This window comes from Mesoplodon densirostris, chromosome 9 (genome assembly GCF_025265405.1).
Source record: "Mesoplodon densirostris isolate mMesDen1 chromosome 9, mMesDen1 primary haplotype, whole genome shotgun sequence".
In the NCBI taxonomy this organism is placed as follows: domain Eukaryota; kingdom Metazoa; phylum Chordata; class Mammalia; order Artiodactyla; family Ziphiidae; genus Mesoplodon; species Mesoplodon densirostris.
Genome location: NC_082669.1, coordinates 18,637,009 through 18,652,491, shown reverse-complemented (window position 1 = coordinate 18,652,491; position 15,483 = coordinate 18,637,009). Strand labels below are relative to the sequence as shown.

The 15,483-nt window shown below is 40.2% G+C and overlaps 1 protein-coding gene across 1 annotated transcript in view; it reads right to left on the bottom strand.

The window, feature by feature from the left end:
• Positions 1 to 10,065: 10,065 nt before the first annotated feature.
• PIK3CG (phosphatidylinositol-4,5-bisphosphate 3-kinase catalytic subunit gamma) overlaps positions 10,066 to 15,483 on the bottom strand; it is a 29,817-nt gene continuing 24,399 nt past the window's right edge. Inside the window, exon 11 of the mRNA XM_060108319.1 lies at positions 10,066 to 10,344. Within this exon, the coding sequence (XP_059964302.1) occupies positions 10,066 to 10,344 (279 nt within the window). The remainder of the gene's footprint in view (positions 10,345 to 15,483) is intronic.

Here is a 15,483-nt window from a genome sequence, read left to right as displayed (position 1 = left end):
CCTGACCTGTTAAATAGAGTCATGCAGTCTCTTCCATATCTTAGAATGATACCCTCTTTCCCTGTGTGATTTGCTTGCTTTTCATTTGTTCTATTGATGTTGGACATGGAGGAGGACCCTGAAACCAAGATACTGAGCTGATGCCTTAAGATGTCAAGAGTTCCTAAAGAAGAAATAACATGGACCTCCCAAGATAAGCACCCCTAAATTAGAGGAAAAGGTTAAAGAGGCAGGCTGATTTCTTCCAGATAACAGCCCTGGTTGTTATGAAGGTGGGAAGGGGAGGAAACAGGAAGAGGACGGTGAAGTGCTGCAGTGGGAGGAGTTACTTATGTAAGTCTCCTGGTTCACATTATATCCCTTTGAGCCAAGTAGGAATCGTCCTCAACCTTGCTCCTGTGGCACTTTAGGAATCAAGGTATCAATAATTTCCTAAAATTATGTAAAATCTGATAGGTTGGGTTTGTTTGTCTTTGTAACCCTACCCAAGGACTCTATAAGATCATAGCTATTGAAAAAGGTCCTGGAACTGACACTAAATATGCATGGCTCTTTTCCAGGCCATTTTAATCTAATCTGAACATGAGAGCATTGGGAATTCAGATTCAAATAACTAATGATAATCAGTGAGCTATCTCCTCTTGTTGCCTGGGGAACACCCACCGCCCATTCTGATATACACTATAGGGCTTCGTCCACTTCCCTTTGGTAAGCCAGAACTGGCAAATGCTTCAAAAACTGCCAAAAGCTACCTGGGAGAATCTTTCTCATAGAACCAGCCGGTAAAGAAAGACTTGATACTACATAACCTTAAGCAAATAAGCCCAGTCACTGCTCCTACAGCTACAGCTGAGAAGCCCTGGACTTGACCCTTTAATAGATGGCCTGGGCAAGGGGTCAGGGGGAGAATTCCCAGGCTGCAGCACCTGCTTCTTGAGAAGGTGCATGTGCAAGTTTCTTTAGAAAAGGTTTCCAGGGAAACAATATAACTTCCATTCTTTTTTTCTTAAATATACTAAGCACTAAACGTGCCTGCTGGTGCTTGGGGTTCTCGTTTGAAGTCAGAAGCTGCTGAAGAAGAGTGTTTGCATGAAACACACCCACATAGTCAGAAATCGTTTTTTATGCTTCCTTCACTAAATGTCAGCTGCATACTTAGCTGGAGAGAAGTAAATGACCTGGGTTCATTTGTGTGGTGAAAGATAGAGAAGATTAACTTGACTTGGTTGAATTGCCTTTCTTCCTTGTTATTGTGATGGCTACTAATTAATGATAGTGATGTTTGCATTCAGCAGTTGTGTCCTACCAGTTAGATCCTATATTAGACTATGTAGAAAATGTGAATACAATAGAATGTCTTTATGTATATTTTTTAATATGCAAAGATGTATTCAAGCAAGAAAATCAGAAAACTTGACCAAAATGTTTCTATACCTACATATCTCCATTCATGGCCAAAGACTTTCAGAAACTTAGCCTGTTACCCTGCTCTTGTTTCCAGTGTAGTAGGGATAAATCTTGGCATCCATGTTTTCACCATGTGACCCTCACATCCCTAATCATAACTGATTGGCCCTGAGGTGGACACCTGACCAAAGCTGAGCCAGTCGTAACCTTTAATGCAATTTAATTGGACCTTAAAGATGCTGGAGGTTTAAACTAGACCATCAAACCAGAGGAGAGCTGAGAGGCAGCCCTGCTTAGTTACTGCTCAACCAACAGGAGGAAAGCTGGTTTGCAGGGAGAGAGAGTTTTTTTGTTTTTTGTTTTTGGCTCTAGAGTGAACTTCAAAATCTGACCAGAAAGTGAGCCTTCCTAAATTATATTTTATTAGGCAATATAGATGAATCTCAAAAGCATTATGCTATGTGGAAGAAGCCAGGCACAGAAGACCCCATACTGTATGTTTCCATTTATATGAAATTCTAGAAAAGACAAAACTAGTGATAGAAACATTTCAGTGGAGAGATGGGAGGGTACTGACTACAAAGAAGCATGAGAGAACATCTGAATGATGGAACAGTTCTGTATTTTGATTGTGGTGGTAGATACATGGGCATATACATCTGTCAAAACTCATCAAATTGCACATTTAAAGTGGTAAATTTTATTTTATGTAAATTAATCTTCAATAAAGCTGGTGGAAAAAGGTAAATAGGAATTAGTAGCCTTGCCAGTTGATTCCAGTTGGTCTGACTTGCTTTAGGCTCAGAAGAACCCAGGGACTAATTTCCATTGATTAGAATAACTCATCAGAGAAAGATGCTATTTAGATTTCCTTGGTATCTGATGTTGGCATAGAATAGAAATGATTTCTCCTTTGAAGTCCTACTCAGAAGACACCATACTCAGAAAGTTGTTAAGATTTCCATCATTGTAAATACTCCTGAGTCACACTCCAAGGATGATGCCATTGAACTTTTCATTTCGATTTCTCAAGATTCTTCAGCCTTGCTTGAAAAGGAGCAGAGAAGTGGCAGCTTTCATTTATTGAGCAATAACAGTAATGTAGAGCCTAACACTCTACTTAATGCTTCACTTTCATTATTTTGTTTCATCTGCACAGTAATCCTGCAAATGAGGTACTGCTGTCCTCCCAGTTTACAGAGGAGAGGGCTGACATTTAGAGAGATTAGACAGCTTTTTCACGTGACAATCAGTGCTTGAATTTGGAATGGTCTAATGCCAAAGCCACTTAACTACTCTCTTTACTGCCGCACCTACTCCAGACTTCTCCTGCAACATCTGGCACAGACTCTCGAATGGATTACCGCCAAGGTACTGGCTAATGGTCCAGCATTTCCACTAGGAGCTCTCAAGGCTCAGACTGCTTTCAGTCTCCATAGATTAAAGGAGTCAAAACCATCTACCCAATGAAACCTGCAGAATATTCTCTGTCACCGTGAAGAATGATTGTCTAGGGCTCCCCTGGAGGCACAGTGGTTGGGAGTCTGCCTGCCAATGCAGGGGACACGGGTTCGTGCCCCGGTCCGGGAGGATCCCACATACTGCGGAGCGGCTGGGCCCGTGGGCCATGGCCACTGAGCCTGCGCGTCCGGAGCCCCGTGTACTGGAAAAACAAAAACAAAACAAAACAAAACAAAAAAAGAATGACTGTCTAAGCAAGGAGGTGCTTCCAATAATTATCTTCTCTGGTTTCCAGAACCATGAGTTGGAGAGAGGTCAGGGGTTTGGCAGTGGTTTGTGGACATGGGATTTCCCCAGTGGAAGCCCTCAGTAGCCACAGGCCGGTTGTTTTGTAGCACAGGTGCTTGGTGATGATGCAAAGGCAAGCTGCTGGGTGGGAGGCCCAAATGGTCCCTAACAGCTGGTGTTATACATCTGGCAATGGGAGGTGCTGTTCAGCCACAGACCTTGCACGTGTCTGGAAATGGTGGGGGTAATGGTGGGTGCATCTCTGCAGACAATAGGGACCTACTTTACCTCTTCAGTGTAATCAAAAGAATTCTGAGTTTCATTCTCTGAGTATAAAACTTCTCCGATGACTTGCCATCTGCTGTGAAACACAGAGGAGTGCTGTTGAGGTGCTGCAAAGGGATTTTATGTTCCTTGCTAGGTCCCCATCCCCATTACATCCTCCAAGTTAGATCGACCCGTGCATGGTGAACTCAGACTCAGAGCCCAGCTCCCAGGAGAGAAAATTCTTACCAAAGCAGCAGGTAGTGAGATGTAAGCCGCACTAATAAGGGAATGTGTAGGAAAAAAAAATCTGACATTCATGAGAAGTGAAAATGAGGCAGTTTGCACCTCCAAGGGGAGCCTTAACCATGAGCTAGAGAGCTCAGCATGGCCAGACGGGCTGCACAGGTTTGAAGAGCTGAGAGGAACTGAGCCGGGCAAGGCATCGCTTAATGATTGAAGAGGGCAGCCCTGGAGGCCCCCCTCCAAAAGCACTGACACTTTAGGGGATGGATGGGGTGAGCTTTAGCATAAACAGATCACAATCAGGCAGGGTCCTGTAAGACAGGAGGCTTCACCAGTGTCATCTTTATGCCAAGAAGTTCCAACAACAGCTTTGATGTCAGTGCTTGATAATTATTGACTTTACGTGATTATTTTCCCTCTGAGAAACAAAATTTTCTGAGCTTTTAATGAGGCTCCATGTAAGCTAAAGGATAAGGTTATCATGCAGACTGCATTTTTTCCCAGAAATGAAAGACTTAATTTTTTTACCCCTTGTTAAGAAATTCAACTAATAGAAAGTCAAATTCCCCAAAATCCAAGAGAAAAAAATGAATGCAAGGTAAGAAAAATCACTACTAACAATTTGGTGTGAGTATATCCCCCAGCCTTTAATGCACATGCAAACCTACATGTTAGCTTGAACGTAACTTTGATGTAACACTGTCCTGTAACCACCTTGTTTCACTCCTCAGCAGGTCATAGATGTACCTGGTGGTCAATAGATTTTGATCTGCCTTTTCAAGGGCTTCTTTGCGGTCCAGCATATGGATGTGATTTAATCAGTGTGCTATTGAGAGGGGCTTTTCAGTTGTTTCCAATTTTTGGTTATTACAAAGAGTGCTGGCAACTGTTTTTATCCATAAGTCTTTGCGTACTTGTCCAAGAATTTCTGAAGGATAAATTCTTGGATGTGGACTTGCTGGGTCAGAGAATAGATACCTTCTTCATTTTCTAAATTTTGACAAAATACCAGGCATGAATTTACCAACATACTCTGCTTTCAACAGTGTGATAGACTGCTCTTTCAAAGTATCGCAAACTCTGGGCATTACCAATATTTGCTTATCTAATGGGGAAAAGGAACTTAGGTTTTAATCTGCATTTGTTTAATCAACAGTGATTTGGGGTCTGCTGTCATATGCTTAATGGCCACAATGCATTTTCTGTGTGTGAATTAAATATTTTCTAATGAGGTATTTATCTTTTACTTACTGAATTATTATAAATTTTTAATATATTAAGAATATTAGCACTCTGTTATGTATTTTGCTCACAATTCAATCTTGTTGGTAACAGCAGAAAATATCAAACAGTTTTACTTACCTAAACTATGTGATCCTTTAACCCCTAAAAAACACCCACAAAAATTTTCATTATTGACACTATATTAGTTTCCTAGGGATACCATAACAAAGTATCACCAACTGAGTGGCTTAAAACAATAGATATGTATTCTCTCACAGTTCTGGAGGCTAGAAAGTCTGAAACCAAGGCATTGGCAGGGCCATGCTCCCTTGGAAGCTTCTAGGGGAGGAGGCTTCCTTTCCTATTCTACCTTCTGGTAGCCCCAGGAGTTCCTGGGGCTTGTAGACACATGATTATAATCTATCTCTGTCACAAGGCATTCCTCCTTCCCTTCCGTTAAGTATACCACTCATGATGGATTAGGGCCCACCTCATCTTTTTTTTTTTTTTTTTTGGCGATACTCGGGCTTCTCACTGCTGTGGCCTCTCCCGTTGCAGAGCACAGGCTCCAGACGCACAGACCCAGCGGCCATGGCCCATGGGCCCAGCCACTCCGCAGCATGCGGGATCCTCCTGGACCGGGGCACGAACCCGCGTCCCCTGCATCGGCAGGTGGACTCTCAACCACTGCACCACCAAGGAAGCCCCCACCTCATCTTTTTTATTTTTATTTAAAAATTTTTTACATTCTTTTTTTATATTCTTTTCTTTATATTCTTTTCCATTATGGTTTATCACAGGATACTGGATATAGTTTCCCTGTGCTATACAGTAGGACCTTGTTGTTTATCCATTCTATATATAATAGTTTGCATCTGCTAATCCCAAATTTCCAGTCCAGCCCTCCCCTGCCCCCCGCCCCCTTGGCAACCACAAGTCTGTTCTCTATGTCTGTCAGTCTGTTTCATAAATAAGTACATTTGTGTCATGTTTTAGGTCCCACATATAAGTGATATAATATGGTATTTGTCTTTCTCTGTCTGACTTACTTCGCTTAGTATGAGAATCTCTAGCTGCATCCGTGTTGCTGCAAATGGCCTTATTTCATTCTTTTTTGTGGCTGAGTAGTATTCCATTGTATACATGTACCATATCTTTTTTACCCATTCATCTGTCGATGGACATTTAGGTTGTTTCCATGTCTTGGCTATTGTAAATAGTGCTGCTATGAACATAGGGGTGCATGTATCTTTTTGAATTACAGTTTTGTCCAGGTATATGTAAGGCCCACCTCATCTTAACTTGATTACATCTGTAGACCTTATTTCCAAACAAGTTCACATTCACAGATACCAGGGGTTAGGACGTCAACATATGTTTTGGGGAGACACAATGTAACCCACAGCAACCCCCATCGTGAAGTGTCTACTCTCACCAGCAAATTATAAACTTTTTAAGGACTGGGACTGGGTTGGTCTAGTATTGGATACGGTTGGTCATATCCAATACTTCACACAGTGTCTAGTAAGTAGTGGGCACTCAGTAAAGATTCCTTGAAAGAAAATTTGAATTTTAGGAATATCTGAACCTTCAGACATTGAAAAATGTATGCAGAGAACACACGATATCAGATTCCTTCTTTTATTTAAATTTACATTTAACAATTTGCAATGAAAATATAAATGCAAGTGGGGAGGATGGGACTGTCTGGAAGAGGGAGTGGCTAGCTCTCTGGGCTCACTTAAGCCAAGGTGTGTGCTTTAGTTCCCCAGCATCTGTCCTGAAGATGAGTTTTTGGAAAATGCAGACAAGCACCCAGACTAGAACCAGATTTCATGACCGGAATTATTCGGTTGGATTAAACAGAAAATAATACAGCAGAAATTTTAAAAAGCCAAATTTCTTTTTTCTTTACATAGTAAAATATAATTGACAATTTGTTTCACAAGTCAAAGAGAGCCTCACTTACCAAATGCCAGAATTTGCTGTAGAAACTTACTTTCTAAATTATTTTTCAGACTCATTTCAAAAAATAACTAATTTCCATTTATATAGCACTAACAGCCTCCAAATTATGCATTATTCCGACATCTAACCTTTCTTTAAAAAATAATTCGACTCTTGTAAACGATATATTTAACGAAGTTAATTTTTTAAAATTAAGAGTTTGCTCTAGGAGTTGATATATTTTATTACAGTTTCCACTTCCCCCTACTCTCACCAAAGTATCACCAAAGCCAGTCAAATGCAGTCATGTGGGATGGGCTAGAACAGCCCCTTTGCTTTACTTTAGTGGCCATAGTTCCAGTTCCAAAGCCATGGGCCTGTGTTTTAGGACTTCATGTACAGCCATAGAGATGAGGTATTTCAATTAGAGCAGAAGCAACATTTTGATCTGGAACGTTAACCTGCACTCATACAGGTGTGGTCTAAATGTAAGCTGAGCACCGAAGCCATTGTTCAGATGCGCCCAGTGTCAGCTCCATGGGCTTGTGAGCTGGGCAGTGACGCACGCTCAGAAGGTTTAGTTCTCTGCTGTTGCTGTCTTGAGTTTTGTAATGATTGGTGAACCACGGCCCTTGTGTTTTCATTTTGCCCTGGGCTTGCAAATTATGTAACCCATCCTAGATACACATATAAGCTGCTTTGGCCTGAACCATCTGACTTGTGATCTCTGTTTTCATCTGGCACTGAAGATAGCGTAGGCGTAGTTCCCCAACATCTCCTCCGAATAGCAAGATGGCCCAGGTTCTAGCACATTTTCAAAGGTATAAAAGTTGTGGGTCATCGGGGACGATGAAGGAAGCACACAAAGGTGGTTTTTGTTTATTTGTATGTCTACAGAGTTAAAATTGTACCTTCAGTGGAATATGGACGAATCAACCCCAATGTGATACATATATATACAAAAACAGCGTAACAAAAGAACTTGTTCTTTGGAAGAGCAAATTTGTACACACGTGCACCAATAGGCTAAATATAAATACATTCCTCTGTCATTCTTCTATCATTAAGATGATTTCTTGAGCAATTCAAATAAAAAGTGGAATTTGTGCAAGGTCTGAGCTTGACTACACTATATAAGAATAAAGAAACATCCTCTTCTGAATGAGAAAGCATCATTCTTTTTGTTCTTCAAAAGAATGGTGGGGAATTGTTGGTTTAAAAATGCTATAAAATGTCGATTCTCTATTAACACAGAGGAATAAATATTTCGTTACAGGCATGGTCCTCTGTACAGAGTGCTAAGTGTGATTTTAAAAGGATGAGTTGTCAAGGAAGAGGAGCTTTTTCTGGATACCTTAGGAGCTGGGAAAAGGATCAGGAGACAAGGAAGCAGTGTCACTTGCACCTTCAAGGGTCATGCAGGGCTTTTGAACCCTGCTTGCATATTAGAATCACCTGGAGTACTTAGACAAACAGTGATGTCTGGGCCTCATCCCAAACTAATTGATTACAAGCAGAGGTGGGTGCTCAGGCAGAGTATTTTTTTTTTTTTTGTGGTACGCGGGCCTCTCACTGTTGCGGCCTCTCCCGCTGCAGAGCACAGGCTCCGGACACGCAGGCGCAGTGGCCATGGCTCACGGGCCCAGCCGCTCCACGGCATGTGGGATCTTCCCGGACCGGGGCACGAACCCGTGTCCCCTGCATTGGCAGGCGGACTCTCAGCCATTGCACCACCAGGAAAGCTCAGGCAGAGTACATTTTTAAAGTAACCCTGGTGATTCTGATTTGCAGCCAGAGTTAAGAACTACTGGGCTTTTGCATACTTGAAAGGTTTGGGCTACACCAAAGTCCAACAGGTATCTATTTAGAAAACTTAAAAATTAAATATATATTTATATCTCATTAAACTTAAACATAGACACCATTAACAGAGTTATTTCTATGTCAACTATTAACTATAGGTCATTTTAAAATATTTTATAAATAATTTAATGATCTTTCTCTGTTAACACTTCCAATAAATAGAAAATATTTAAGAGATGAAAATAGTTTTTAAAGAAGACATTTGAATTATTTTTAGAAAATCTGAAGAATGTGTTGGAGTGTACAAGTCCTTTAAACTGCAGGATGCATAGGGCAAGTAGTGTTCTTCCTAACTTGGAGAACTGTTTTAGATATTAAATATCTTCTTCCATTAAAAAAGAAAGAAAAAACTGCTGAGACCAAAATTTGAAATGAAGGCATTTGGAAACATCCATAAATTCAGGAATGTCTCCTTTAATAATGTACTTTTTAAAAACTCCACCAAACATCTTTACAAATAAGTACCTAAAATTCTAGTATCCCTAGAGGAGAAATTCTTTTCAACTAATTTTGAGTTCTAGGGTAAAGGTATTCTTGAAGATTTCACAACTCTGCATAAAGAGCTGTGAGAATGTGGAAAGTGAGGAAGAGAGGCAGGGAGAAAGGCAGTGGGGGGGTGGAAACATAAAGGCCCCAAATGAGTCCCTTTAGTTATTTCCTGTTTCTATGCTGAGAAGGCTATCATAATTGCACTTGAGAGTTTGCCCTGTGGGCAGAGTTGAGACAAATTTTGCTCTTCTTAACCCTGGAACCAGACCAGCAGAGAAGGGCCAGGGTACAAAGGTTCAGATGTTCCATTTTGTGTTTGTTGGGTCTCAATGGTAAGAGAACCTAATTACAAAAGACCCTGAAAAGACTAGCTCGCTTTGCTTGCTTTTAGCACATCACTAACATCTGCAGCCATGGAGGGGATGTTTGGATGTGTCATTTACGGAATGAGACAAAGGTTACAATGCTCGTATTTTTTTCTTCTGAAAAGAGTCTGAGAAACACAAGGATAACCCAAATTGAGAAGAAGCCCAGATGAAAAGAGATGCTACCCATTATTCTAAAGAATTTCCAGAAGCACTCAATAGTGTGATAGTCAAACCATCAGCCACAGTGAGGGAGGGATTAGGCTGTTTAAACTTAGAATGTTCTCCAACATCATGGAGACAAATGAGAAAAAAACAAACCTGCAAATAAGGCTGAAATTGAACATCACCTAAACAATCAGACATGCTGATATTTTTCTCCAGTGAAGAGTTCAGCTAGAGAAAGAGCTATATTTCTCAAGTGGCAGCTTTCATAATGTCCTATGACATTTTAAATCAAGTTTGAGGACCGCCGTACAGATTTAAAGCTTTTAAATTCTAGCCCAACGTATTAGGCAGAATGTTTCTCCCCTTGTTTGATGCCAAGGACAAGATGTAGGAACCAGTTAAACTGCACAGTCCATCCTTTGTCTCTGCAAACTTCAATCTGATCCAGAAAATACTTCTTAGCATCCTCTTCACTCTTCCCCACTGTCAGGGCATCACGAATGTATTCAATATCTTCTTTGCTGGTTAGCTGGGGCATCCCTGTCATCAGCATCATGGAGAAGAGGATGATGAGTAGGTTTGTGTGATGACGAAGGGCTAGGTAAGCCTTGACGCAGACATCCTGGATAAAGGGAAAGAAAACGCTGTTAGCTGTTGTTATGGCATCGAAGTAGGCTGAAGACCAGCAGGCTGTTTTGGAATTTACATGGCATTATCCTGTCCCTGCGAGGAAATCATCACAAGCAAGGCAGGTCTCCTGCCTCAGATGAAAAGCTTGAGAACATAGACTGCTTTTATAATCTCTGAAGCAATGTAGTGTGGTTGCACACACCCAGGGTGTGCTCAAGGAAAACTAACTGATACAGTAAGTTTCATCTTATTTCTTACTCTTTTCACTTCAATCTCTTTTCTAGGCAAATGAGGGTGGAAATTTCTATAGTCTCTGAAGAGGAATGAGTCAGTTTTTGAACACCATCCAGGAATCACATAACTTTATGTAAGCGTAAATAATGTTTGCCAAGAGCTAACGGAATCCAAAGAAGGGACGGAAATGTGGTGTTTGAGATTTAGGTAGTTTTCATCTTTATTTTCCAATGTGTCCTATACTAAGAAAACAGATGAATTAGTTTTTCATTGTCTGACTCTCAAAATTGTTGAATGACCTTTGGAAATTTAAAATAAATTCTGAATACTGAGTGAGAGAGGGCTTTCAACAATGCTATGGCTGGTGCCTTCTCTAAAAGCCTTGGAGTAGGTGACAGGTGAGTTAAGCCCACTTCTGAAGCAACAGGCATGCTCGTGCCAATTAAATTGTTCCAACATGAAGAAAAAGTTGCAAGGTTCCCAATTTTACAAAATCAGAATAGTCCAACCTTAATATCATAATTTGGCAAAGATGACATATTAAAGAAAACTGAAATGAATGATTACAGGTTTAAATATTTCAAATAAAATACTGAGTAAAATGTTAAGAGAATAACACTCCATAGGCAACTAGGGTTTATCAGAAACTTGCAAGAGTAGTTCATCATAAGGTACTGGATTAAAACCCACTTTTGATTTTTATAAAAGTAACCTGTAATTTAACATGTGACAAAAATGAAATGATGTGAAGAATGATCTGAAATTACCAGTCACAATCATTCTGAATAATGAGTCTGGGAAAAAGAAATGTATAAGATCAGAAAAGTGAAGGTAAAATCATTAGTATTTGCAAATAACCATTGTGTTCTAGGAACACTGAAGGGGAAGAAAACTAAAATACTATTGTAACTAGTTTTTATTAAACTAGCTTTCTATAAAATTAATAAATAGAATGCTATAGGTAGGAGCCACCAGTTAGAAAGTAAAAAGACAGATGCTGTGAATAACAGTAACAAAACGCCCATGATTCCTGAGATAAACACCTACACAAAACATGCAGAACCCATTTTTTAAAAACTGTAAACATTTACTGAAGTAAGTAAAAGAAAACTTGAACATGTTGAGTGACATGGCATGTTCCTCGGTGATAAAACTGTTTATTATAAAGATAAAAATTTTTCTCCAATTAATCTATAAATATAATGAAATTGAATAAAAATTCCTATTGGCTATTTAAACCCAGATATGTTTTTAAGTTCATCTGGGATAATTAGGGCCTGAGAGAACATTCTGAAAAAGTATAGTAACGAAAAACAGTGCTTGCCATCCTAGATATTAAAGCACATTATAAAACTACAATATTTAAAACTGTGTGATATAGTACCTATTCTTCTCCAAAAAAGATAAGAAATTTTGTGGAACACAATGGAAAGTTCAGAGACATATCTAAGTACATATTAAATATATAATAAAGGTGACTCAGATTAGTGGGGGAACAGATTATTTGATCAACAGGGGTGGTACAATTGGCTCATAATTTGGGGGGAAAATAAAGTTTCTCCCATGTGATATACCAAAATAAATTCCAAAAGAATTAAACATTTAAATGGAAGAAGGGAAAATATTTAAACAATCATGGAATGAGAAAGGAAGGGCTTTCTGAAGCTGATTTCCAAGGTGGAATCCATAAGGAAAAGATGGAGAGATTACGGAAACTTCAAAATTTGGACAAAAAAAAAGCTATAAACAATATTAAAAGAATCAAATGACGAGAGAAAACATATTTGCAGCATGACAGATCACTTCTTCATCCCTAGCCCCTGATAGCTCTTACAAAGCAATAAGAAAGAGATAAACAGTCGGCTAGAAATGTAGGCCAAAGATATAGTATATCATACTATAAGACATAAAGTCAGATAACAAACATATGAAAAAATATGCAACCTTATTAGTAATCAAATAAATGTAACTGAACATGAGATGGAAACATTCACATGCCAAATTGAAAAATCTTTTTTTTTTTTTAATTTTTAAGGATAATCTCTAATGTTCACCTTTCATAGCCTGATGATAGATGGGACTAGATGGCAGATGGTATACTTTTCCTAGCAGACGACTGACAACATGCATCAAAAGCTTTAAAATACTTATAAATGTTATATAACTTAATTGTGGTGGTGGTTACATAACTGATACATTTGTCAAAATTCAAAGAACTGTACACCTGAAAAGGCTGAATTCCGCTCTCTCTGAATTATGCTTCAATAAACTTGACTTAAAAAATGTCAGAATCCTTTTACCCAGCAATTTCCAGGCTAGGTATTTATCTTTAAAAAATTTGGATAATTTTGCAGTGATTTATCTACAAGAATGTTCATTAGAACATTGTTTAACATTGTGGAAACTTGAAAGCAACTTAAATATCCTACACTCGGAGATTGATAAAAAGGGTTTATGAAAGTATCTACATAGCTCTCTGTAACTACTAGAATGATCCTGTAGAAGAGTATTTAATAAGCATGTAAAAGCGAGTTTTAAAAAGCAGGTATGAAACATCACATTTAGTACAATCCCATTTTGGTAAATGGACACAAAATACTTACATAGAAATAAAGAATATAAGTTTACTGGTCAAAATTTTAATAGTGATTTTTCTTTTTGCTTTTAGACGATCTTGTCTGTGTCACCTGAACGTGGCAGGGTAACCCCAATGATAGTGGGGGTCAGGCATGTGTCATTCTGTATGTCAAGGCTGGATTGTGTATGCATCACCCTGTCCAGGTACAAAAACCCATGGACTATTCTGGCATTTTTTAAGTCAGACAATATATATAAAATGCTCAACATAGAGGGTGGTACGTAAGGAGCATTCAGTAAATGTTAGTCCTCTCCCTTCCCTACCTGGAGGGGAGATGAACTCTGCATCTCCTCCCTGCTTACTTAACACAAAGCAGGAGACTCAACACTATTTGGGCTGTTCCTGCCTTGGTCCAGGCACCTCTGGCGCCCTGGAAGCGGCTGTGATGCATTAGCGCTCTTGCATTCTTAATGATTCCACTTACGTCCGGAAATCATTTTCTTTTGCTCATGCCTAGGACCCAGTGAGGTCTCTCTCATTTCTTGGCAATTACACAGGCTAGGGGCAGACTTCACCCCAGGCAACAGTCTCATTAACTGGCCAACTCGCACAATTTTCACAAGGGCAGATATGGGGATGCCTTTTGATTTTGAATTAGAGGACATTCTGATTTTTAATTAGTTTCTAGCCTTCTGTACAATGGGGGCTCCGGGCAAATCCCCTGCTCTCTGAGCCTACTGTGTGGTCAAACTCTTGAACAAGAAAATTTTGAGGAGGAAAATTAATCTGGGGTCAAGTCATTATAACACCAATCCATGGGTGCTTAGTAAATATTTAAGTTGCAATGCACCGATTCACCAATCACTGTAGCCACAGAGAGACATATGAAAGGGAAGAAACTGTCCTGTTGTTCTCCAAGGCCACCTCTCCTATATAAGGAATTTCTGCTGGCTTGAATTTATTCGGTTAATTCTAATTTTCATACCCAAGGGTCACTTCTATGAGAACGAAATTTCATCTCCAAATTTAACCACAAGTTCCCTACTGGTCAGACACACTGTGTAAATTCTGTTTGGCAGTGCAGACTTAGAGACGTGGTACAGACTTAATTATCTTTTGCTTAAAGGTGTGTGGAGCAGGGGTTAAAAGCGCACAGTCACACCTCACTGCCTGGACTCAACTCGTGGCTTTATTATCGACAAGCTGTTTGTCATCAGAGAAGTTACTTAACCTCCTGGACCTTGGTTTCCTCATCTTAGAATCAGAATAATAATAACAACAGTACCCGTGTCACGGGATTGTGGGGAGATTCAAGTGCTATGTAAAGGGTTGGCTGTTATTACTGACAGTGTAAGAAGTCACACGCTTCTCTCATCACTGAGGAGGTCACATTGCCATCTAGACCACCTGTCCAAAAAGTCCCCTCCGACAGCAGAGACCTAGGGGTGGGCTGGGCCAGGGCAGGAAGGAAATGAGCCCCACTCCCACCAGAGTCAATGGAGGGGGTGTCTTGGCGCTGGCCCCAGGAGGTGAGGGGGATGATGGAAGCATATAGCACACTGGCTACATAGCAGATGGTTCTCTTGCTAGGAGGGGCCCAGGTGGGCCCTTGCTCTGCCTGCTCAAGCCCCAGGGGTTTCATTTCTGCCCTTGGACTCAGCCATAGGGTCTGTCTGAGCTTCCTGACCATGCTGCCTCAGCAGAGGCCTGTGGTTTGAGGGGCTGTGAGGATATGGCTTGGGGAGCTTGGGGGGAAGCACAGCACCCAGAAGTTATTGGCTGTAGCAACAGAATTTTCCCTTCTGCCGGGGCTGCTGGCCACTGACCACATGCATCCTCATCCTGTCCTTCTCAGCTGAGGCTTCGTACTATGGAGCAGAGAAGAAGGGGGAAAGGAGGAACCTGATGTCCAGGACTTGGTTTAAGATACTTGTTAACTAGTGTGAATGTGGAGAACAGTGTAACATTGTTACTGCCATTGGCTGGACCACTACCCATTAGTAGCTAATAAGTAGATTGAGCCTATATAGTAGGCAATCTGCTCTTTATTTCAGAGTTGATTCAGATGCCTTAATTACAGCAACCAGTACCAAAGGAAAGGTTGCTTTTTACAGAGCTACCCCTCTCTCATAAGTCTTAAGAACAAAGGAAACTATTACCATTTCAGGGTCAACACTTTGACTTGATTCGTTCACTGGCCCAACTTATCAGTTTACTATACTGAAAACAAAGTCCTTTCTATGCATAATTATTAATTTTTTAACCACCAATGAACTGTGGCTGCTTTAGACAGTCCAAGGTCATGTGGAATAGTCCTAA